Raw genomic sequence first — 25,635 nt, forward strand, 5'->3', positions numbered from 1 at the left:
TCCATGTCGGATTGGAGGACGCCCTTCCGTGACGTCAGAGCTCAGCTCGTGTTTTTCCTTGGCCGCTTCCCCAAACACTCCAGAGATTCCACGTCTGGTTGAGGGAAGGCGGCGTAATGGCGGCGCTCTACGCTTGCACCAAGTGCCACCAGCGGTTCTCTTTCGAGGCGCTCAGCCAGGGGCAGCAGCTGTGTAAGGTCAGGCCCGGGTGGGGAAGGGGAAGGGGGAGCCGGGTTTGTAAGCAGGGGTGGTATGACGTTGGAGCTGGGTTCCCTTCCCCAACCCCGAAATCCATGCCTAGCGCCTCCGGGCGGGGACAGGCGAGGGCGCTTGGGGCGCTGCCCGTTGCCGCCTCGGATTTTGAAAGAAAACCGCGCTGTGGCCTCCTTCACAGGGTCGTTGTTGGTTGGGCACAGACGAGTATCCGTCCCTCTCTTTCTCCCTCTCCGACTCCCCTTTTCTTTCTTTCTCCCCCCCTTCCTTCCTTCCTTTTTTCTCTTTTCCTCTCTCCTACTCCCTCTTTCTTTCTTTCTCTTTCTTTCTCTTTCTCTCCCATCCCCCTCTCCACTTACTTTCGTTTTCTCCCCCTTTCCTTCCTTCTTTCTCTTTTCCTCTCTCCTACGTCCTCCCTCCTCCTTCTTTCTTTCTTTCTCTTTCTTTCTCTCCCATTCCCCTCTCCACTTACTTTTTTCTCTCCCTCTCCGACCCCTTTTCTTTCTTTCTCTCCCTCTTCTTCTTTCTTTCCTTCTTTCCTTTCTTTCTCTCTCTCTCCCTCTCTGACTCCACTTTTCTTTCTTTCTCTCCCCCTTCCATCCTTCTTTCTCCTTTCCTCTCTCCTATTCCCTTTCTTTCTCTTTCTCTCCCATCCTCCTCTCCACTTACTTTTTTTTCTCCCACTCTGACCCCTTTTCTTTCTTTCTCTCCCTCTTCTTCTTTCTTTCCTTCTTTCCTTTCTTTCTCTCTCTCTCCCTCTCTGACTCCACTTTTCTTTCTTTCTCTCCCCCTTCCTTCCTTCTTTCTCTTTTCCTCTCTCCTATTCCCTTTCTTTCTCTTTCTCTCCCATCCTCCTCTCCACTTACTTTTTTTTCTCCCTCTCCGACTCCCCTTTTCTTTCTTTCTCCCCCACTTTCCTTCCTTCCTTCTTTCTATTTCTTTCTCTCTCTCCCATTCCCCTCTACACTTTTTCTTTTTCTCCCTCTCTGACTCCACTTTTCTTTCTTTCTCTCCCTCTTTCCTTCCTTCCTTCTTCCTCTTTTCCTCTCTCTCCTACTCCCTTTCTTTCTTTTCTTTCTTTCTCTCTCTCTCTCTGCCCATCCCCCTCTCCACTTTCTTTCTTTCCCGTCCTTCTCTCTCCCTCTGAGCAAAATAGGAGCAGGGTACTACTTATTTGAGTGTACTACATACTGTAAAAAAAAAAAAATCCCACCTTTATATAAATAAAAAGACTGGATAAAATATCTAACAATAGGTACTACGCTGAATTATTTATGTATGTGAAGCTAATTATAATAATTGGGATTGCTGAAGGAAGGATGAAATAGTTCTGTAAGGGTGTATGTATATATTTATTTATTGCATCTGTATCTTGCCTGTTTGAGAAATCAAATTTTCATTGGCCTTCAGTTAATCGCATTAAAACATAATAAAGTCAACCAGGGGAGTATAAATGAGGCTTGTCCCCATTTCATTCACATAACAGCCCTTTTGTAAAGTTAACGTTTACCATTATAACTAGTATATGTCATCTTATTTGATTCCAGTACCAGCTCCAAATTTCAGAGTAGTGATGTTTAGGGCAATGTGTTTAACCTGGTTGTTGATTTACCAGTAATCCTGTTTTCTTTGTACAGTACACTAGATGCTGAAAAATTAATAACACTGATCATGTTTAATACATTGTATCAGTGTATTGTATCTGACCTGAAAATCAGGACTTTGGTAACATCTTTTCTGATACAGTTTTTATTAAAAGGCAAACGTTTTGGGAGCTGCACTTGATGATGAAAACTGCTATTCTTGAAATCTTTTGCTTTTACAAATGTAGCAAGTTAGTATCCCCACACACACACTCAAGAATAAAATATTTTTAGGAAGTATTAAAAAGGAAGCATATTTATATTTCCCTAAAGGAGAAATGGAGGAAATATGCTGTTAAAGACTGAAAGCAGGCTCAATACAGTATTTTTTTCCTTTCCTTTTTTTTAAATTGATTTTTAATTCCAAGACAAGACAAAGACACATACAAAAACACATAACTTAAAAAAGGAGCCCAAACTGCTCCGTACTTTTCAGAAGTCTAAGAAATTTAAATATGAATCTTAAGAAAAGGTAATTTTAAAAAATCATGAAAGAAAGGAAAAAGTATAAACTATCAGCAAGTAGGATGCTTGGCTGCATAGCCAGAGGTATAACAAGCAGGAAGAGGGAGATTGTGATCCCGCTATACAGAATGCTGGTGAGACCACATTTGGAATACTGTGTTCAGTTCTGGAGACCTCACCTACAAAAAGATATTGACAAAATTGAACGGGTCCAAAGACGGGCTACAACAATGGTGGAAGGTCTTAAGCATAAAACGTATCAGGAAAGACTTCATGAACTCCATCTGTATAGTCTGGAGGACAGAAGGAAAAGGGACATGATCGAAACATTTAAATATATTAAAGGGTTAAATAAGGTCCAGGAGGGAAGTGTTTTTAATAGGAAAGTGAACACAAGAATAAGGGGACACAATCTGAAGTTAGTTGGGGGAAAAGATCAAAAGCAACATAAGAAAATATTATTTTACTGAAAGAGTAGTAGATCCTTGGAACAAACTTCCAGCAGATGTGGTAGATAAATCCACAGTAACTGAATTTACAAGCATCCTAAGATAAAATACAGAAAATAGTATAAGGGCATGAGGTCTTTTTCTGCCGTCAGACTTCTATGTTTCTATGTTTCTATCACTTGTTACTATTTACAAACATTCACATAGTTTTGTACCATTTACTATATATTACAGTATTTACAATAGCATTCTTTTATCCAGCCACTCGTAAAACTTGTACCATATTTTGTAATTCTTCTTGTCCCTTTAACCGCCTTGTCATCATGTCTACTTCAGCACAGTCAGTGGTTTTATTTATTGTTTCTTCTTCTTTTGGAAACCTCAATATTTCCTAATAGCCCCCAGCAGATATTTTTTGCCCAGTTAAGAACAATTGGGCCAGCCTATTCAGAAACCAGCTGCCAGCAGAAACTGAGGAGGCTAAGTTTTAGAAATGCAGATGTGGTCATCCATTGACAAAGACTGGGTCAAGAGAGAAACTTAGATAAGCAACAAACAAAAGAATTAACTCAGACAAACAGGATTTTAGTTTCCCCTTTTGCCTATAGAGGTAGCCATGATCCCTGTAGGGATCTGACAACAGCCAGTTTGTTTGTTTGTTTGTTTGTTTGTTTGTTTATTTATTTATTTATTTATTTATTAGATTTGTATGCCGCCCCTCTCCGTAGACTCGGGGCGGCTCACAACAATAACAAGAACAATGTAAGAACAAATCTAATAATTTAAAAGCACTAAAAAACCCATTATTAAAAGCAAACATACACACAAACATTCCATGTATAATCTGTATAGGCCCGGGGGAGATATGTCAATTCCCCCATGCCTGACGGCAGAGATGGGTCTTAAGAACTTTACGAAAGGCAAGGAGGGTGGGGGCAGTTCTAATCTCCGGGGGGGAGCTGGTTCCAGAGGGTCGGGACCGCCACAGAGAAGGCTCTTCTCCTGGGTCCTGCCAAACGACATAGAATATTAAAGGATATGTTTCTTGCACAGGAAGCCCAAATACAAACTCCAAAGAAAGGTATAACCCCCCCCCCACCTGCGCTCAACTCTTATCTTGTCAGCTGCCCAGAATCACATCTGGTTTTGCTTCATCAATAAACCATCTTTCCATGTTTCCTGTGTTTCTCTCCCAACTTGGAACGAAACTAGATGTAAATGTGTAAATTTGAAAAGGCTCTATTGATTCCTTCTGGGGTTTTTTGATGACATAGACCAGTGATAGCAAACCTTTTTTTCCTTGGGCGCATAAAGAGTGTGCATACAATCTGTCGCGCATGTGTGAGTGTCCACATCCATAATGCAATGCCTGCAGAGGGCGAAAACAGCTTCCCCCACCCTCTGGAGGCTGGAAACGGCCTGTTTCTCAACTTCTGATGGGCCCAGTAGGCTCGTGTTTTGCCCTCCCCAGGCTCCAAAGGCTTCCCTGGAGCCCGGGGGCTCTCTGGAAGCCAAAAATTGCCTTCCAGGGCCTCTCTGCAAGCCAAAAATCAGCTAGCCGGCACACACGTGCACATTGGAGTTAAGCTAGGGCAGCGGATCGCATGACAGCAGATATAGCTCCACATGCCACCTGTGGCACCCGTGTCATAGGTTCGGCATCACTGACATAGACTAATACAACACCCCATCTGAACTGGTTAAGTGTGACCTGATTAAGTGCATTGTGTAAACATCACCAGTGAGTGGAGACTGTAGCTATTTTTTTACAATTGGATAATGTGACTCTGGTCACATCAGCCTTCTCCACTACCCTTCCCTTATATGTGCTAACTATATTTTGGAGAGCAGAAATTATTATTTTTATTTATTAGATTTGTATGCCGCCCCTCTCCGTAGACTCGGGGCGGCTTACAGCAATGGTAAAAACAATATATAATAACAAATCTAATAGTTAGCGTCTAAAATAACAATAATACATTTAAAAAGGCTAAAAAGCAAGAAACCCCAATATATAAAAAACATACATACAGTCATATCATACATAAAAAACTACATAGGCAGGGGAAGATGTTTCAGTTCCCCCACGCCTGACGACAGAGGTGGGTTTTAAGGAGTTTACGAAAGGCAAGGACGGTGGGGGCAGTTCTAATCTCTGGAGGGAGCTGATTCCAGAGGGTCGGAGCCGCCACAGAGAAGGCTCTTCCTCTGGGTCCCGCCAAACGACATTGTTTAGTTGATGGGACCCGGAGGAGACCAACTCTGTGGGACCTAACCGGTCGCTGGGATTTGTGCGGCAGAAGGCGGTCTCGTAGATACCCTGGTCCGGTGCCATGAAGGTCTTTAAAGCAGAAATCCACCATATGTAGAGGGCATCAGGTTTAGGAAAGCTGTATAAAACTGCACTGAGATTTATCTTAAGTTTAAGCTTTCTTGTCATAAGGGCTTGTAGACCTGTACTGAACACACCTAGCTAATTATAGCTGATTCAACAAATGAAAGCATGATTTAATGATACGTCAAATCAGCTTCGTATGACTACTTGGGCTACTCTGGTTCTCCAGGTTTCATATCTAAGGAGGAAATGTATTGAAAAGGAAAAGAGATGTATCGTGAAACCAAGGCCAGTGTCCCAATCTTGATTTCTAACCTTTTCTAGAGCAGGGGCCACCAACCTTTCGGACCTCAGGGACCACTAAATTCATAACTTTAAATCCCGCTGACCACTAATATGATCTACCGCAGTGTTTCCCAACCTTGGCAACTTGAAGATATCTGGGCTTCAACTCCCAGAATTCCCCAGCCAGCATTCTAAATGGGGCTTGTTAAGTTAGATTTGGGGTATAGTCATGGGGAGTTATTACCTTTTTGTATAACATCCTGGTGCCAAATTGTTCCTGTTTGAAACTGAGGTACAATAAAGTCTATACAGTCATAGGATTCTAGGCAATAAAATCAATACTGTAGATAACCATTCTGCAGAGATTGAAACCAGTTACATAAGAGTAAGAAGAACAATAATGTCTGTTGTTCTGGATTAAATTAAACTGAAGGAGAAGAGACTCCAGGAGGGCAATTTAAGGATGGAGCAAAATAATATTGATTAGAGGGGAGATTACTATTTCGGAATCCTTGTGTTTTTAATAGGGGACATGATCGAAACATTTAAATATGTTAAAGGGTTAAATAAGGTCCAGGAGGGATGTGTTTTTGATAGGAAAGTGAACACAAGAACAAGGGGACACAATCTGAAGTTAGTTGGGGGAAAGATCAAAGGCAACGTGAGAAAATATTATTTTACTGAAAGAGTAGTAGATCCTTGGAACAAACTTCCAGCAGATGTGGTTGGTAAATGCACAGTAACTGAATTTAAACACGCCTGGGATAAACATATATCCATTGTAAGATAAAATACAGGAAATAGTATAAGGGCAGACTAGATGGACCATGAGGTCTTTTTCTGCCGTCAGTCTTCTATGTTTCTATGTTTCTAAAACAGGATTTTAAGTGAACCATTAAATTGCATTGGATACTCGAGTCGGATCGCATAGAAATCTAATAAATAAAATAAATATTATTATGTTATGTTGCTACCGTGATTTTCCTATTCTTTTTACTCTTTAAGAGTTTGATGAAGCTTTGTGTTATCTAGTGAAGTTCATATTAAATGTCAGTGGTTTCTTCTAAGGTATTGATTATGATCAATATGTGTAAGAACCATACATTTTGCTATAAAGTGCTATGATCATAACTACTTTCTGGAAGGAGCCATTATTACTCTTAATAACAGATGAATTCAAGCAATGCAATGGTTTTAGATGTTATGGGACATTGTGTATGCCAGTGATGGCGAAACTTTTTCCCCTCGGGTGCCGAAAGATAGTGCGCGTGCGCTATCGTACATGCACGAGTGCCCATACCTATAATTCAATGCCTGGGGAGGGCGAAAACAGCTTCCCTCTCACACTCCCCCCCCCCCCCGAGGCTCTATGGAGCCGTAAATGGCCTGTTTCCCAACTTCTAGTGGGCCCAGTAGGCTCGTGTTTTTCCCACCCCAGGCTCCAAAGGCTTCTCTGGAGCTGGGGGACGTTAAAAATGCCTTACCCCATCCCCCTGGAGGCTCTCTGGAAGCCAAAAACGCCCTCCCAGAGTCCCAAATCAGCTGGCTGTTGCTATCACTGAAGTATGCTATTTACAGTAAAATTTCCTTGGTCCTGCTAATGCTTTTCTCTGGGAGTTTGTATGCATTTTAGAGAAACATCTTTCAGCTGTGGCAAGGGGGGCGTTCGCCCAGATTCGCCTGGTGCACCAGTTGTGGCCCTATTTGGACCGGGAGTCACTGCTCACAGTCACTCATGCCCTCATCACCTCGAGGCTCGACTACTGTAACGCTCTCTACATGGGGCTACCTTTGAAAAGTGTTCGGAAACTTCAGATCGTGCAGAATGCAGCTGCAAGAGCAATCATGGGCTTTCCCAAATATGCCCATGTTACACCAACACTCCTCAGTCTGCATTGGTTGCCGATCAGTTTCCGGTCACAATTCAAAGTGTTGGTTATGACCTATAAAGCCCTTCATGGCACCAGACCAGATTATCTCAGGGACTGCCTTCTGCTAAACGAATCCCAGCGACCAGTTAGGTCCCACAGAGTGGGCCTTCTCCAGGTCCCATCAACTAAACAATGTTGTTTGGCGGGACCCAGGGGAAGAGCCTTCTCTGTGGCGGCCCCGGCCCTTTGGAACCAACTCCCCCCCAGAGATTAGAACTGCCCCCACCCTCCTTGCCTTGCTTCTTAAAAACCACCTCTGCCGTCAGGCATGGGGGAACTGAGATATTTTTGGTTTTATAATAAGGGTTTTTTAGTTGTGTAGTATTGGATTGTTACATGCTGTTTTTTATCACTGTTGCTGGCCGCCCCGAGTCTGCGGAGAGGGGCGGCATACAAATCCAATTAATAATAATAATAATAATAATAATAATAATAATAATAATAATAATAATTTCAAGTCTTTTAAACACATCTTTTCTTCTTCAGGAATGTCGAATCGCTCACCCCATGGTTAAATGTACCTACTGTAGAACTGAATTCCAGCAGGAGAGGTAAATATTGCATATTATAAAGGAGTAGCAACGTGAAATGACATGGGCAGGGGGTTGAACTACAGGAGTCACAAGGTCCCGTCCAACCAGGGGTGGGTTTCAAATTTTTTTAGCAAAGGGTTCTCTGCCCGGTTGCTGGGTGGCCTTTGCCTAGTTGGCCTCCAGAACCATGACGGGGAGGGGTCTTTTTGCCCTCCCCATGCTCCAGAGGCTGTCCTCAAGCTTCAGAGAGAGCGGGAAAAAAAAAAAAATTGGGGGGGGGGTTTGTTGTTGTTTCTCCTTTGTCTTTTGTTGGTATTTATTTACGAATCCCAGCAACGGGTTAGGTCCCACAGAGTTGGCCTTCTCCGGGTCCCGTCGACTAAACAATGTCGTTTGGCAGGACCCAGGAGAAGAGCTTTCTCTGTGGCGGCCCCGACCCTCTGGAACCAGCTCCCCCCAGATATCAGAGTTGCCCCCACCCTCCTTGCCTTTCGCAAGCTCCTTAAAACCCACCTCTGTCGTCAGGCATGGGGGAATTGAGACTTTCCCCTCTCCCTAGGCTTATAGAACTTATACATGGTATGCTTGTATGTATGATTGGTTCTTTAAATTGGGGTTTTTTAAGATTATTTTTAATATTAGATTTGTTCACATTGTCTTTTTTAGTGTTGTTAGCCGCCCCGGGTCTTCGGAGAGGGGCAGCATACAAATCTAATAAATAAATAAATAAATAAATTTATTAATTTAAAAAAGTTCAAAAAATGAATAAATAAAATTCTGCCTCCTATATTTGATCAGTGTACATCGGGTCTTAAACCATCCTTTGGAGATGGAATCTGAACAGCTGTACGTCCCTAAGCCACATTGTCCAGTTTCTTTTTTATATATACTTTGTTTTCTTTTCTTTTCTTAGTAAAACCAATACAATATGCAAGAAGTGTGCTCAGAATGTGAAACTCTATGGGACGGTATGTATCAAAACCTCTTTTTTCCTTCAGCAATTTGGAATGGTTACTGATAATATAAAACCATCTGGGGAATTCTGGGAGTTGAAGTCCAGATATCTTCAAGTTGCCAAGGTTGGGAAACCCTAGACTGGGGAATCCTGGGAATTGAAGTCCACCCTAAAATTGATTAAAATTGAACGGGTCCAAAGACGGGCTACAAGAATGGTGGAAGGTCTTAAGCATAAAACGTATCAGGAAAGACTTCATGAACTCAATCTGTCTAGTCTGGAGGACAGAAGGAAAAGGGGGGACATGATCGAAACATTTAAATATGTTAAAGGGTTAAATAAGGTCCAGGAGGGAAGTGTTTTTAATAGGAAAGTGAACACAAGAACAAGGGGACACAATCTGAGGTTAGTTGGGGGAATGATCAAAGGCAACATGAGAAAATATTTGACTGAAAGAGTAGTAGATGCTTGGAACAAACATCCAGCAGACGTGGTTGGTAAATCCAGAGTCACTGAATGTAAACATGCCTGGGATAAACATATATCCATCCTAAGATAAAATACAGGAAATAGTATAAGGGCAGACTAGATGGACCAGGAGGTCTTTTTCTGCCATCAGTCTTCTATGTTTCTATTTAAAAGTTTGCTGAAGTTGAAAAATACGATGATAGTAGAACACTTAGTGATTTCTGGTAAAGTACTCTAACTCGTGTAGCTTGTAGTGAGAGTTGCTCAAAACGACGGACTGCTGATATACGTTTTCCACCACTGGCCTAGTGTCTGATAAACAGATGAGGTTGTCACAAAGAATGTCTTCATGTAAGCATTTGAGCGTTAATTGAAGTTACATTCTTAAGTACATTTGAAGTGCCTAACTGTTCTGTCGGGCTCTCTGGTAGAATCCTCCCAAAAATGCACAGATACAATTTCCGACACACACACGTTTGAAAATTCAAAACAATGTTCTTTATCATGAAAATTCACTTAAACCAAGCCCTCTTTTTGTATAGCAAAGAGCACTCATCTCCAAACAAACTGGTAATTGGTACAAGTCCCTTATCAGTTCTGTGATACTTAGCTTGCAGCTGTGAGGCAATTCACAGTCCTTCTTTTTTCACAAAGTGAAACACACTTTGCCCTGGTTTAGTTTCAAAGTGGGGAAAAATCAGCACACAAAAGGTCAAAGTCAGTAAAGCAGTCACAAAACACAACGATCAGATAATCCTCCACAATGGCCAAACCCACAGGCTGCTCTTTATAGCAGCCTCACTAATGACCACAGCCCCACCCAACCACAGGTGGCCTCATTTTCTTTGATAATAATCTCTGAGTTGTTGCTGCCTATGCATCGCTCTCTGCATGCGTGGCTGTATCATTAACTCTTGTTCTGAATCCAAGGAGGAGCTAGAGAATTGATCTCCTTCTGAGCTGTCTGCCCCACTCTCCTCCTCCCTGTCACTCATGTCTTCTTGGTCAGAGGAGCCTTCATCAGCAGACTCCACCGGGGGCAAAACAGGCCTGCAGCATGTGGATGTCTCCCCCACATCCACAGTCCTTGGGGCAGGAGCTGGGCCAGAGCTAACCACAACACTAACGATCTTAAAATGTGCATTTTTGCTTTGTGCATTTTAAAAAACTTTAGCAAAAAATAAGACTTTAAGAAAAAAAATTAAGCTGTGTGAGGGCTATAATACTGTTTCAGTATGTAAGAGGATTATTTTCCATGATTGATCAAAGAAAAGTAGCAACTATAGAAGTTTACATAAATACTTGTGTCATTATCAGTTCTCTCTCCACCCCACTCCTCTTTTACTCTATTATTACACTGGGGAAAAGCTTGAAGTGCATTGTTAGGAGCATTTGAGCAGAGGAGAACATGTTTATGTTCCAAAGTGATGCTAATCCCTTTGTGGTTTCATGTTCTTTTATTATTCAAAGCCAAAGCCATGCCAGTACTGCAACATCATTGCAGCATTTATTGGCCACAAGTGCCAGCGGTGTACGAACTCGGAGAAGAAATACGGCCCACCCCATTCATGCGAGCAGTGTAAGCAACAGTGCGCCTTCGACAGGAAGGATGACAGAAAAAAAGTGAGTATCTGTATGTCCGATTCAGATTAAGGAAGAATTTAATAAATAATAATAATTTATTGGATTTGTATGCCGCCCCTCTCGGCAGACTCGGGGCGGCTAACAACAATAATAAACACAACATGTACAATCCAATAATAAAAAACAACTAAAAACCCCTATTATAAAACCAAACATACACACACACAAACAAACATACCATGCATAACTTGTAATGGCCTAGGGGGAAGGAATATCTCAACTCCCCCATGCCTGGTGGTATAAATGAGTCTTGAGTGGTTTACGAAAGACAGGGAGGGTGGGGGCAGTTCTAATCTCCTGGGGGAGTTGGTTCCAGAGGGCCGGGGTCACCACAGAGAAGGCTCTTCCCCTGGGGCCCGCCAAACGACATTGTTTAGTCGACGGGACCCGGAGAAGGCCAACTCTGTGGGACCTTATCGGTCGCTGGGATTTGTGCGGTAGCAGGCGGTTCCGGAGGTACTTTGGTCCAATACGATGTAGAGCTTTAAAGGTCATGACCAACACTTTGAATTGTGACCGGAAACTGATCGGTAGCCAATGCAAGCCACGGAGTGTTGAGGAAACGTGGGCGAATCTTGGAAGCCCCACGATGGCTCTCGCGGTTGCGTTCTGCACGATCTGAAGTTTCTGAACACTTTTCAGAGGTTGCCCCATGTAGAGAGCGTTGCAATAATCGAACCTCGAGGTGATGAGGGCATGAGTGACTGTGAGCATTTCCTGACAGTTAGAACAATTAATCAGTGGAACAACCTGCCTCCAAAAGTTGTGAATGCTCCAACACTGGAAGTTTTTAAGAACATGTTGGATAACCATTTGTCTGAAGTGGCGTAGGGTTTCCAGCCTAAGCAGTGGGTTGGACTAGAAGACCTCCAAGGTCCCTTCCAACTCTGTTGTTATTATTATTATTATTGTTGTCGTTTTTCTTGATTTCAGGTAGATGGGAAGTTACTGTGCTGGCTGTGCACCCTCTCCTATAAGCGAGTGCTACAGAAAACCAAAGAACAGCGTAAGCATCTCAGCGCCTCCTCTCGGACAAGCTTGACGGAAAAGGAGCAATTTGGCCGGCTTAACTGTGGCAGCCACTACAGCAGGTATCTTTGCTTTGCACACTGTGGTCTAGCTGCTCATTCTTTTTTTTAAAAATTCAATGATCTTGATGACTTATGCTAAGCCAGGGGTGCCAAAATGGCAGCCCATGTGCCGGATGCGTCACGCACGGGCCGTGCAAAGGCAAAAAGGTCATGACGTAACATCACATAACATCGTGTGACACGATCAAGTTTGGCACCTGTGTGCTAAACCCAGGTTTGCTCAAGTGCAGCTAATGTTCCTTCCTTCCTTCCTTCCTTCCTTCCTTCCTTCCTTCCTTCCTTCCGTCCTTCCTTCCTTCCTTCTTTCTCTTCCTTCCTTCTCTTTCTTTCCTTCCTTCTTTCCTTCCTCCTCCCTCCCTTCCTCATTCATAGAAACATAGACTGACAGCAGAAAAAGACCTCACTGCCCTTATACTATTTCCTGTATTTTATACTAGGATGGATCTAGGTTTATACCAGGCATGTTTAAATTCAATGACTGTGGATTCTTCCTTCCTTCCTTCCTTCCTTCCTTCCTTCCTTCCTTCCTTCCTCCCCTCCTCCTTCCTCCCTCCCCTCCTCCTCCCTTCCTTCCTTCCTTCCTTGCTTCCTTGATTTGATTTCTGTGCCACCCAACTCCACAAGGACTCTGGGCGGCTTACAACAATTAAAAACACAATACTAGAATGAGGGGGAACTCCCTAAAGCTCACAGGTAAGAAAGTGAGGACAAATAAAGGGAAATATTTCTTCACCCAGAGGGTCGTTGGTTGATGGGATTCCCTTCCAGAAGAGGTCGTGACAGCTGTCAGTCTGGATAGTTTCAAGGCAGGATTAGACAGATTCATGGATGTCAAGTGTATCGGGGGTTGTTGAAACGGATGTCCATGTGCCGCCTCTATGTTGGTTGAGGCAGGCAGGGTTCGCTTGGGTCCTATTTGTTGGGGGTCGAGGGAAAGGGAGGGTCTTGCCTTCTCTTTCTGTTCAAGATCCCCCTGGACAATTGGTGGGCCACTGTGGGACACAGAATGCTGGACTCCAAGGGCTTTGGCTCTTCTTATGTTCTTATCACACAATCCCCATTCGTGAACTCCTGCCAGTTTCCCCCGTCACTGATGGGTGTTACCTGGTTTGGTTATGACCTATAAACCCCTTCATGGCACCGGACCAGAATACCTCCGGGACCGCCTCCTGCCGCACGAATCCCAGCGACCGGTTAGGTCCCACAGAGTCGGCCTTCTCCGGGTCCCGTCGACTAAACAATGTCATTTGGCGGGACCCAGGGGAAGAGCCTTCTCTGTGGCGGCCCCGACCCTCTGGAACCAGCTCCCCCCAGAGATCAGAATTGCCCCCACCCTCCTTGCCTTTCGCAAGCTCCTTAAAACCCACCTCTGTTGTCAGGCATGGGGGAATTGAAAATTTTTTCTCCCTTCCCCCTAGGCTTATAGAATTTATACATGGTATGTTTGTTGGTATCATTGGTCCCTTAAATTGGGGTTTTTTAGATTACTTTTTAATATTAGATTTGTTACATTGCTTTCTATTGTTCTAAGCCACCCCGAGTCTTCGGAGAGGGGCGGCATACAAATCTAAATAAACTAAACTAAACTAAAAAAAAACCCAAGCTCAGAGAGAACCATGGCCCCCTCGTTTCAGCCCTGAGCTTCAAAAATCCTCCTTTATTGGTAATGACTGAACATTTTCAAATCATGATTTTGAACTGGCTAGTTTCCAGGCTGTGGATAATTTTCCCTCTGTGCTCTTTTTGCAGCCAGAAAACCTTATCTACATCTTCTATTCAGAACGAACTCCCAAAGAAAAAATCCAAGTTTGATTCCATATTAACCAACGGGGACAGGTAAGCTACTTAAAGGGCTATTCAATTCAATTCAATTTATTAGATTTGTATGCCGCCCCTCTCCGAAGACTCGGGGAGGCTCACAACAACAATAAAAACAGTATAACAACGGAACAGATCTAATAATAAAATTACATTTAAAAACCCCAACAATTTAAAAACCATACAACACATACATACCAAACATAAAATATAAGAAAGCCTGGGGGAGATGTCTTAATTCCCCCATGCCTGGCGATATAGGTGGGTCTTGAGTAACTTGCGGGGGCCGTTCTAATCTCCGGGGGGAGTTGATTCCAGAGGGCCGGGGCCGCTACAGAGAAGGCCCTTCCCCAGGGGCCCGCCAAATGACATTGTTTGGTCGATGGGACCCGGAGAAGGCCAACTCTGTGGGACCTTATCGGCCGCTGGGATTCGTGCGGTAGAAGGCGGTTCTGGATGTATTCTGGCCCAATGCCATGAAGGGCTTTAAAGGTCATTACCAACACTTTGAGTTGTGACCGGAAACCGATCAGCAGCCAGTGCAGGCCACGGAGTGTTGTAGAAACATGGGCAAATCTAGGAAGCCCCACGATGGCTCTCGCAGCCGCATTCTGCACGATCTGAAGTTTCCGAAAGTTGTTCTGAAAATAAGATGGACATCTCTGTGTTTTGTGTGCTATAGGTTCACCATCACTGCCTAGTGGTTAAGGCCGAGGTCTTTTAACTTGGTAACTTTAAGACTTCTAGATTTCAACTCCCAGAATTCTCCCGCCAGAATAGCCAGTCAGTCACTCACCTCGCAGGGTTGTTGTTATGTGGAAAGTGAGAAGAGGGAGGAATATTATGTACGTTCACTGACTTGAGTTGCTTATAAAATAATCAAGGCAGGATGATCTTAATATATACACAAATAAGATAGGGATGAATGAATTTGCATGTTTTCGATAAGGTTAGATAAGGACTTTTATTGGGTTTTAGAATTGGTTTTTTAGTTTAAATTTCGATTTCCGACTTGCTTTTTATGCATTCATTTATGTTGTAAGCCACTCTGAGTCTCAGGAGACGGGCGGCCTAGGAATTGATTGATTGATTGATTGATTGATTGATTGATTTGAATGGAAGCCCTTGCAGTGTTCATACATAGCCACTTGAGGGCAGGCATAAACCGAGAAAGAAATTACAAGTGCTTCTCAACGGTCACAGTTGAGCCCACGTTTTTTCTTGTTAAGTGATACATAAGAACATAAGAAGAGCCATGCAGAATCAGGCCACAGCCCATCGAGTCCAGCATTCTGTGTCCCACGTTGGCCCACCAATTGTCCATGGGGATCTTGAGCAGAAGGAGAAGGCAAGACCCTCCCTTTCCCTTGACCCCCAACAAATGGGACTCAAGGGAATCCTGCCTACCTCAACCAACATAAAGGAGGCACATGGACATCTGTTTCAATAACCTCTGATATACTTGGCATCCATGAATCTCTCTAATCCTGCCTTGAAGCTCTCCAGGCTGACAGCTGTCACGACCTCTTCTGGAAGGGAATTTCATCAACCAAGGACCCTCTGGGCGAAGAAATATTTCCCAGTATTTTCCAGATAATCTCATTGCATTGTTTAATTTTTAATTAGGATTTTAACAAGAAATATAAAAAACCAACACAGTAATATTTAAGATAAAAAAAGTCAAAAGTGCAGGAAAAAAAAACACAAGGAAGTGACAAAAAATATGTAAAGAAATTATTTTAAGTCTATCTGCTAAAATCACTATCAGCAATTTATAATTTTTATTCAGTAATGACATTGGTCTATAGTTTCTTATTAGAGTTAGATCTTGCCCCTCTTTAAGGATTAATGCTTCATTAACCTCTTTGCTGGCATCTTTCCTCCCTGTAAAATAGAATTCATCATTTTTGAATGGGTTGTAAAGGTTAATCCTCAAAGGATTTGCAGTCGGAATCTGATAATCCATCTGGTCCTGGATTAATCTTTTTTCATGACTTCAGAAACTTCCCTTATTTTTATGGGTTTATTCCTAAGTTGTTTTTGCTTCTTTATAAACCTGGCTAAACCTTAGTTTTCTAAGTATTACCTATATTCCAAAGAAATATCATGTCCCTTACACAAATTAGAATAGTGGTGTATAATTTTTGTATAACTGCATTGTCCATTAATACAGTATCTCCCTCTTGGAAGTTTCAAAAACATTTTCTTCTCTTTCTCTTTTCTTAGTTTATATGCTAGCCATAATTTCCCTGGTTTATTTGCAACTTCAAAATTCTTCTGCTTTGCAGAGCTCCTTTTTATTTCTCAATTCTCTCAGAGTTAACATTGACAAGTATTGCTTTAATTTAATTTAGTTTACTTTAGTTTAATTTCATATGAAATACTTCTCTAACAATTTTTTTTCTTTTTATCCCATCCAAAATGGCCTTTGATTTTTCTTGGGTCTCCTTTGTAAGATTAGTGTTATTTTATGTGAAATAACATGTGACGTGTCCCAAATCATTCTTAGATTAGTAACTTTATTTATAAAAAATTTCTATTTGTAATCTTCTACTATCAACTCTTTCGATAATAGATTATATTTAATTCCCATCTGAAAGAAGTAGGTTTCCTTTTATAAACCAAAGTCACAGGGTTATGATCAGAAAAAGGCTTTGATAACATCTCAGCTTTAGAAATTATAGCCAAATTAACATGAATTGTATGTCCATTTGTTTTACAAATTTTCCATCTTGTCAAGCTTTTCATCCATCTTTTTTTCAATGGCTGCACATTTAAATTCAAGTGATTGAGCCAATTTAGTTCCTAAATAATAATAATAATAATAATAAAACCAAACATACAGACAAACATACCATGCATAACTTGTAATGGCCTAGGGGGAAGAGCTATCTCAACTCCCCCATGCCTGGCGGTATAAATGAGTCTTGAGTAGTTTACAGGGAGGGTGGGGGCAGTTCTAATCTCCGGGGGGAGTTGGTTCCAGAGGGCCGGGGCCGCCACAGAGAAGGCTCTTCCCCTGGGGCCCGCCAAACGACATTGTTTAGTCGACGGGACCCGGAGAAGGCATTGAGTTTACTTCAGACAATGCTCAATCAATTAGGAACTAAATTGGCTCAATCATACTAATCTTGCAGCCCTGCCTGTTAAGCAGGGGGGGAAATCAGGACCATAGGTTAAATTGGGGTTCAGAAGATTTATTGCTCAATCCTGTACATAAGAATCTATTCAACTAAAGTCCAATACTAAATTGGGTGCCGATAATGATTCTAGGCTAATGACTTGTTTAATTCCACCCCCACCTTGTATTTCAAAATGTAAATGCTATGAAGAAGATGAACAAACCTCACGGACTCTTACGTCTTTTAAAGCTGTACAGTGTTCCCACGATTTCCGCAGGAGGGGGGTGTTCCGAGACCGCCCGCAAAAGTCGAATTTCCCCGAAGTAGAGATGCGGAAGTAAATACACCATTTTTGGCTATGAACAGTATCCCAAGCCTTCCCTTAACACTTTAAACCCCTAAATTACCATTTCCCATTCCCTTAGCAACCATTCAGATTATTACTCACCATGTTTATTTAGTAAAGTTTATTTAAAAAAATGTTTTTTAAAGACAGACAAAAGTTTGGTAATGACATATGACGTCATCGGGTGGGAAAAACCGTGGTATAGGGGGGGAAACCGCGAAGTATTTTTTAATTAATATTTTTGAAAAACCGTGGTATAGAGTTTTCACGAAGTTCGAACCCGCGAAAATCGAGGGAACTGTGTAATTGCAAACACACGTCATATTGGCATCTCCGTGGTTACCATCGAGTACTCGGTCTACTCAAGTTATCTTCATAAGTTTGTTTTGTCAATTCAACCAATTATCTTTCTGTCTTTTAATGCAAAGCAAGCAGCATTCCCACAGTTTCGTAGAAAAATTAAATCTTTTCCAAATAACTTTTCCCCTTCGTCCAAATTAAAGTAATTTACATCATCCCTTGTTAAGCTTTCTGTCAAAATATCACCAAGGCAAGTCCTTATCTGTTGTGAAAGGGAATCTCTCTCAGTCTGTACAGGAATGTCGTTTGGCGGGGCCCAGGGGAAGAGCCTTCTTTGTGGTGGCCCCGTCCCTCTGGAACCAACTCCCCCCGTAGATTAGAATTGCCCCCACCCTCCTCGCCTTTCGTAAGCTCCTTAAAACCCACCTCTGCTGTCAGGCATGGGGAAACTGAGATATTCTTTCCCCCTAGGCCTTTACAATTTATGCATGGTATGTTTGTATGTATGTTTGGTTTTATAATAAGGGTTTTTTAGTTGTTTTAGTATTGGATTTACATGCTGTTTTGTACTACTGTTGTTAGCCGCCCCGAGTCTACGGAGAGGGGCGGCATACAAATCCAATAAATAATAATAAATAATAATAATTATATCAAAATGCGATTTAAAAATGCAGATTGGCTGGTTGTTTTGCCCACTTTTGACCGTTCTGTAGCTGGGAATATAGATGGAATTCCACTCCTCCCAACTACTCAACTCTCAGCCAAACTGCAAAAGCTTCCGGTTAACTTTGGGAGTTTCTTCCAGAGGGCCGGGGCTGCCACAGAAAAGGCCCTTCCGATCCCCTTCCTCTCTGTGGCAGTCCCTCAACTGTTATTATTATATTTTACTGAAAGAGTAGTAGATCCTTGGAACAAACTTCCAGCAGATGTGGTAGATAAATCCACAGTCACTGAATTTAAACATGCCTGGGATAAAAATAGATCCATCCTAAGATAAAATACAGGAAATAGTATAAGGACAGACTAGATGGACCATGAGGTCTTTTTCTGCCGTCAGACTTCTATGTTTCTATTAAGTCTGGTTTCACCCAATCTGTATGTTTACTTTTGGGTTTTTTTTCTTGCATGTATTTGTCTCTACGTTTAATTTCATTTTTCATTTAGATAGGGCCCAGGGTTCAAGGGTTACTTTCCAAATGTAGGGATTTATGGGTCCAACCATCTCTTGTTCATGGGCCCACTGTGACGGATATTGGATGGTAGCAATGAACGCAGTGAAGTCACCCCAAGGGTCTCTCTCAGTTTCTCTCCAGACCTCGCCTTGGATTCCCCAGGTACCGATCATTTTGTCATCATAGCCCAACTGAAGGAAGAAGTCGCGACGTTGAAGAAAATGCTGCACCAGAAGGATCAGATGATCTTGGAGAAAGAAAAGAAGGTAACGCCTCTGTTCTGTCGAGCTCTCTGGTAGAATCCTCCCAAAAATTCAGGTACAAATTTCAGACACACACACACGTTTGAAAACTCAAAACAATGTTCTTTATAATGAACATTCACTTAAACCAAGCCCTCTTTTGGTATAGCAAAGAGCCCTGGTCTCCAAACAAACTGGTAATTTGTACAAGTCCCTGATCAGTTCTGTGATACTTAGTTTGCAGCTGTGAGGCAATTCACAGTCCTTCTTCTTTCACAAAGTGAAACACACTTTGCTCTGGTTTAGTTTCAAAGCGGGGGGAAATCAGCACACAAAAGGTCAAAGTCAGTAAAGCAGTCACGAAACACAACGATCAGATAATCCTCCACAATGGCCAAACCCACAGGCTGCTCTTTATAGCAGCCTCACTAATGACCACAGCCCCACCCAACCACAGGTGGCCTCATTTTCTTTGATAATAATCTCTCAGTTGTTGCTGCCTATGCATCGCTCTCTGCATGCGTGGCTGTATCATTAACTCTTGTTCCGAATCCAAGGAGGAGCTAGATAATTGATCTCCTTCTGAGCTGTCTGCCCCACTCTCCTCCTCCCTGTCACTCATGTCTTCTTGGTCAGAGGAGCCTTCATCAGCAGACTCCACCGGGGGCAAAACAGGCCTGCAGCATGTGGATGTCTCCCCCACATCCACAGTCCTTGGGGCAGGAGCTGGGCCAGAGCTAACCACAACAGCCTCGAAGCTCCCTGCTGGGTGAGATGCTTTGCTTTGCAGTGGGATCCCCTGTCCTGCTCGCTCTCTTGCTCGCCCGGTGTTACCTGAAGAGGAGGGGCCAGGCTCTAACACCTTAATGAGATGCTCAGCCAGTGTTTCTCAACCTTAGCAATTATAACCCAGCTGTGCTGCTGACTGGGGAATCCTGGCAGCGGAAGTCCAGAAATCTTCAAAGTAGCAAAGGTTGAGAAATACTGCTCTAAGCCTGGAAACACTATGGGAGTGAGCCCATGCGCTCTTTTCAGGATTTGCATTTCAAAGTGATCTATGAAGTTATGTCTCTGTCGAGTATAACTTGATACTTATACTTTGAGAAAAGCAAAAAAAAATAATTTTGCATGATAAAAAATGGTGCACCAGTTGCGGCCCTATCTGGACCGGGACTCACTGCTCACAGTCACTCATGCCCTCATCACCTCGAGGCTCGACTACTGTAATGCTCTCTACATGGGGCTACCTTTGAATAGTGTTCGGAAACTTCAGATCGTGCAGAACGCAGCTGCGAGAGCAATCATGGGCTTCCCAAGGTATGCCCATGTCACTCCAACACTCCACAGTCTGCATTGGTTGCCGATCAATTTCCAGTCACAATTCAAAGTGTTGGTTATGACCTATAAAGCCCTTCATGGCATCGGACCAGAATATCTCCGGGACCGCCTTCTGCCACACAAATCCCAGTGACCAGTTAGGTCCCACAGAGGAAACAATGTCGTTTGGCGGGACCCAGGGGAAGAGCCTTCTCTGTGGTGGCCCTGGCCCTCTGGAACCAACTCCCCCCAGAGATTAGAATTGCCTCCACCCTCCTTGCCTTTCGTAAGCTCCTTAAAACCCACCTCTGCTGTCAGGCATGGGGGAACTGAGATACTCATTCCCCCTAGGCCTTTACAATTTACGCATGGTATGTTTGTATGTATTTTTGGTTTTATAATAAGGGTTTTTTAGTTGTGTAGTATTGGATTTTTACATGCTGTTTTTTATTACTGTTGTTAGCCGCCCTGAGTCTGCGGAGAGGGGCGGCATACAAATCCAGTAAATAAAATAAATAAAATGTTTAATACACACCTATCTTCCATCCATATCTATCTTATGTTATATTAGACAACGTCAATGCAAAGGCATCTCAACAACCCTGTTTGCTTTCTTTGGGGTTTGCAGATAACAGAACTGAAGGCTGACCTGCAATACCAGGAATCCCAAACGAGAGTGAAAATGAACCAGATGGAAAAAACTCACAAGGAAGTTACAGAGCATTTGCAGGTAACCTTCGATTTCATTGGGACATTTTACCAGCATTCACACGATTCGGTCGACTTGACTGCTACACCGCGCTGTGCCAAAATGTTGGGTGTTTTCCTCAGATTTGGCTTGAGGTCCAGTGCATTGCATGAACCCAGCCATTGTGGTTTATAACGTCCCGTGTTATGAAAGTGTTGCCAGTCTCAGCAACTCAGGGGTGTGGAATTCAGCTCCCAGAATCCACCAGCCAACATTATTATTATTATTATTACTATTTTTATTTTAATTGGATTTATATGCCGCCCCCCTCCGAAGACTCGGGGTGGCTAACAGCAATCATAAAACTGTGTACAATAATAATCCAATACTAAAAACGAATTAAAAACCCCTTAATATAAAAAACCAAACATACATACAGACATACCATGCATAAAATTGTAAAGGCCTAGGGGGAAAAGGAATCTTAATTCCTCCATGCCTGGTGGTAGAGGTGGGTTTTAAGTAGCTTACAAAAGGCAAGGAGGGTGGGAGCAATTCTAATCTCTGGGGGGAGTTGGTTCCAGAGGGCTGGGGCTGCCACAGAGAAGGCTCTTCCCCTGGGTCCCGCCAACCGACATTGTTTAGTTGACAGGACTTGGAGAAGGCCCACTCTGTGGGACCTAACTGGTCGCTGGGATTCGTGCAGCAGAAGGCGGTCCCTGAAGTAATCTGGTCCGGTGCCATGAAGGGCTTTATAAGTCATAACCAACACTTTGAATTGTGACCGGAAACTGATCGGCAACCAATGCAGACTGCGGAGTGTTGGTGTAACATGGGCATATTTGGGAAAGCCCATGATTTTGTCCTTGCAGTCACTAGGAATTGTTGTGATTCCATCTGAGGCTCCTCAGGGAACGGCTGAACCTCTGCCGGCTCCCTGCTCAGAGGGGGAGGATGAGGAACAGGAGGAGGAGGAGGAGGCCCAGGCAGACGGGGAGGAGGAATATCAGGCCGAGGGAGAGGGAGAACAGCCAGAGTCCCCCGGGGTGGAGCTCTCCCCAGCAAGCAGCCTGGTGTCCTTAGATGAAAATGCTCAAGCCATCATCGATCACAGGCAGAGAAGAGCAGCACAACGAAGGGGACAATTAGCCAGGTACTTCCAGTCCTAAATAGGTAACAGCTGGGTTTGGGTGTGGTTCTCCCCAGAAAGGCTGAAAAGGCAGACCCACCCTTCCTGTCTTGTGGAGTAGTATCTTTGGGAGTCCTGGGACCTGGCTGTGATCTTTGGCGTCTCTGATTCTGGCTTGTGGTCTTGAAGGCTGAAACCTTGGGGGAAAAGGCGTGGGGGCTTATTCTCTACAGTGGTGTGTGTGCCAGCAAGAAGTCTGCTGTATTGTCTAGCCGTCAGGACTTTGCTGTGAAGCCTCATAGCCTGCCTGTTGGGAAGAACAGGTTTTTCTCTGTGTTTATTTTTCAAACTATAAAGTGCTTTTGCTTTTACCAGCGTGTCTGGCTGCTTTTTCCAGTTGGTGTTGAAGTCTGGGGGCACCCAGACAGAACAGGAATCAGGATCCAATTTGGGTCAGTCACCAGGACCAGAGGTGGAATCTTCCAACCTCTTGGACTCGTGCTGGAGACCGTCCTCGGGGAACGTCTCTCGCAGCAGAATGAGAAGTTCCCTGAGGGTGGACTCCAGTAGGAGCTCAAAAACTCAGAAGATTGAACCGCTGGTCCTGGTGACTCGTCCAGATTGGATCCTGCAACTGATCGAGCCGAGGTGGCACAGCAGGTAGAGTGCTGTACTGCAGGCCACTGAAGCTGACTGTAGATCTGTAGGTCAGCAGTTCAGATCTCATCACCAGCTCAAGGTTGACTCAGCCTTCCATCCTTCTGATGTGGGTAAAATGAGGACCTGGTTTGTGGGGGCCATATGCTGGGCTCTGTTAAAAAGTGCTGTTGCTAACATGCTGTAAGCTGCCCTGAGTCTAGGGAGAAGGGCGCCATAAAAATTGAATAAATAAACAAATAGAAGGGAAGTGTTTTTAATAGGAAAGTGAACACAAGAACAAGGGGATCTACTACTCTTTCAGTGAAATAATATTTTCTCACGTTGCTTTTGATCTTTCCCCCAACTAACTTCAGATTGTGTCCCCTTGTTCTTGTGTTCACTTTCCTATTAAAAACACTTCCCTCCTGAACCTTATTTAACCCTTTAACATATTTAAATGTTTCGATCATGTCCCCACTTTTCCTTCTGTCCTCCAGACTCTACAGATGGAGTCCATGAAGTCTTTCCTGATACGTTTTATGCTTAAGACCTTTCACCATTCTTGTAGCCTGTCTTTGGACCGGGCTACAAGTTGCCAAGGTTGGGAAACACTGGTTTAGCCTACCGAAATGCACATTTTATTCACACCTCTCTTCCTTTCTCCCTGTAGGCCAAGAACCGAGAGCTCCTAAAACAGGCGGCGGCTTTGTCCAAGGGCAAAAAGACAGAGAAATCAGGAGCAATAACTTCCCCTTAAATTCATCCGACCTCGCGCCCTACGATGTCTGGGATTTGAAACCACACAGGGGTTGCTACTCCTGTGCACATGGACAGAATCCTTTGAGATTGGCTATTCAGCACAGCACCCAGTGCTGGTATACAAAACCTCCTTTCCCTACAATGATGAGAAAGATCGGGAGGCTTGGCCCCGCTTGCCCTCCGAGCTCAAGAACCTATTCAACTCAGATATTTTCCTCCAACCATTTTTACCATCACTGCCTTGGGATGAGTTTTCGGAGAACGGCGGCGTACAAATGTAATAAACAATAAATAACAATCAAATTGATGAAGCTACTAGGCCTCCCTGCCAATTAAACCCTTTACAGGATTCTGCTTTCGTACTACAAAAGAGACCGAAAGTGGCGAGAGCCCATTTTAAAAACAATTTTTAAACACATTTTTAAAATGAAAAATTCTGTCTATTTGGGGGATGTGTCTACCCCTCCATTCTCAAGGACAGCTCCAGACTTTTTCTCACAGGTTTCTCAATGGAGAACGGAATTTCAATCAGCAATTCGCTCTCCGCCTTCTAAAAATTCAAGCGTTTCTCGGCAGAATAGTTGAATATTCTCACGTGGAGGCCGACGGTTATGAATTAGTGCTTTGCTCATATTTTTTATGCGTTGTTAGGCAGCCCAGCTTTTTAGGCCGGTCCAACAGCTCCTTCTTCCATCTGGAGTCATACGAGGAATCAGGAGTAAGCTAAAACTACTTTTCAGGTAAATCGGGTGAATTGGCAGCAAGTGTACATCTATGCAGTTTTCCTGAAGAAAATCAAAACCATTTTGACTCCCTTGGCAGCAGGATAAAAGGAATTGGAAAAATGCTGAAACTAGAGGACAAAGGTTTTCTGATATACAGTGATCCCTCGATTTTCACGATCTGGATCTTCGCGAAACGCTACACCGCGATTTTTCAGAAAATATTAATTAAAAAATACTCCACGGGTTTTTTTTGCTATACCACGGTTTTTCCCACCCGATGATGTCATACGTCATCACCAAGAGTCACTTCTCTGTCTCTTTCTCTTTCTTTCCTGTCATTCTCTGCTTCAATCATTTTCTCATTTCTCTTTTTTTCTCCCCTTTTTTCTATCATTTCTCTCTCTCTTTCTTCCTCTCTCACACTCTCTTCCTCCCTCTCTCATCTCTTTCTTTCCTTCTCTCTCTTTCCTTCTCTCAACCCCCCTCCACTTGCCCACGAGAAGAAAAAAAGCAACCTCTGCCGGGCGGCTCCCCTTGTGCCCCCGCTTTGTGCCTGCCTCTTTTGGGGATTTTTTTTTCTTTTCTTTTTTCGCCTTTGGTCTCCCATTAAGCCTGCCGCTTGGCCACCGCCGAGGAGAAGCGCGGGGAGGGCGAGAGAGGGAGATCGTGGCATGTGAGGTCCCTGCAGAGCAGAGGGGGTGGCTGAGGCGGCAGAGGCGTAGCGGCGGCGGCGGCAGGCGAGCTTGGAGCCTTGCTTCGCCTCCTTCGCTGCAATACAAACGAAGGGGTCAGACGCAGCCTCGGCGAGCCGAAGGTTTCCGCGGCTCTGACCCAGAGCAGGAAGGGCTGGTGGGGGCGGCGAATCCACCTCCCCAGCCACCGGCTCCACCATCTGCGCATGCGCGGCCATTGAAAAAAAAGGGTGCGCATGCGCAGATGGTGTTTTTACTTCCGCACCACTATATCGCGAAAAATCGATTATCGCGATAGGTCTTGGAACGTAACCCTCGCGATACTCGAGGGATCACTGTACATATCTGCCGGCATGCGAGCCGTTACCCTAGCTTAGCTCCAACGTGCCTGTGTGAGCCAGCCAGCTGATTTTTGGCTCTGGGAGGGCATTTTTGGCTTCCAGAGAGCCTCCAGGGGGATGGAGGAGGGCGTTTTTACCAGGGAAGCCTTTGCAGCCTGGGGAGGGCAAAACATGAGCCTACTGGGTCCACCAGAAGTTGGGAAACAGGCTGTTTCTGGCCTCCAGAGGGCCTCCAGGGGGGGGGCAGGCAGGATAAGCTGTTTTCACCCTCCCCAGACATTGATTTATGGGTGTGGTCACTCGCGCATGCGTGATAGCGCACGCCCACGCTCT

The 25,635-nt window shown here is 43.9% G+C and overlaps 1 protein-coding gene across 3 annotated transcripts; it reads left to right on the plus strand.

The window, feature by feature from the left end:
- FAM76A (family with sequence similarity 76 member A) lies at window positions 1-24,513 on the plus strand. 3 transcript variants are annotated; one of them, XM_070763752.1, is made up of 9 exons: window positions 1-197; window positions 7,808-7,872; window positions 8,768-8,822; window positions 10,748-10,900; window positions 11,855-12,012; window positions 13,762-13,848; window positions 18,901-19,036; window positions 20,958-21,059; window positions 23,456-24,513. In XM_070763752.1, exons 1-9 carry the CDS (start codon window positions 117-119, stop codon window positions 23,540-23,542), a joined length of 924 nt encoding a protein of 307 aa, XP_070619853.1. In that variant the 5' UTR covers window positions 1-116; the 3' UTR covers window positions 23,543-24,513. The 3 variants fall into 3 exon arrangements, with proteins under 3 accessions (XP_070619853.1, XP_070619854.1, XP_070619855.1); XM_070763754.1 differs by having other exon boundaries at window positions 103-192; XM_070763753.1 differs by lacking the exon at window positions 13,762-13,848 and having other exon boundaries at window positions 18-197.
- Window positions 24,514-25,635: the final 1,122 nt, after the last annotated feature.

This window comes from Erythrolamprus reginae, chromosome 11 (assembly GCF_031021105.1).
Source record: "Erythrolamprus reginae isolate rEryReg1 chromosome 11, rEryReg1.hap1, whole genome shotgun sequence".
Taxonomy (NCBI): Eukaryota; Metazoa; Chordata; class Lepidosauria; order Squamata; family Dipsadidae; genus Erythrolamprus; species Erythrolamprus reginae.

What these genes read in the sequence shown, in the direction of transcription:
- FAM76A (XM_070763752.1), top strand. Translation starts at nt 117, where the DNA reads ATGGCGGCGCTCTACGCTTGCACCAAGTGCCACCAGCGGTTCTCTTTC. An exon ending in ACTGAATTCCAGCAGGAGAG is followed by an intron (nt 7,873 to 8,767) that starts GTAAATATTGCA and finishes TTCTTTTCTTAG; the next exon opens with TAAAACCAATACAATATGCA. An exon ending in GGAAGGATGACAGAAAAAAA is followed by an intron (nt 10,901 to 11,854) that starts GTGAGTATCTGT and finishes TCTTGATTTCAG; the next exon opens with GTAGATGGGAAGTTACTGTG.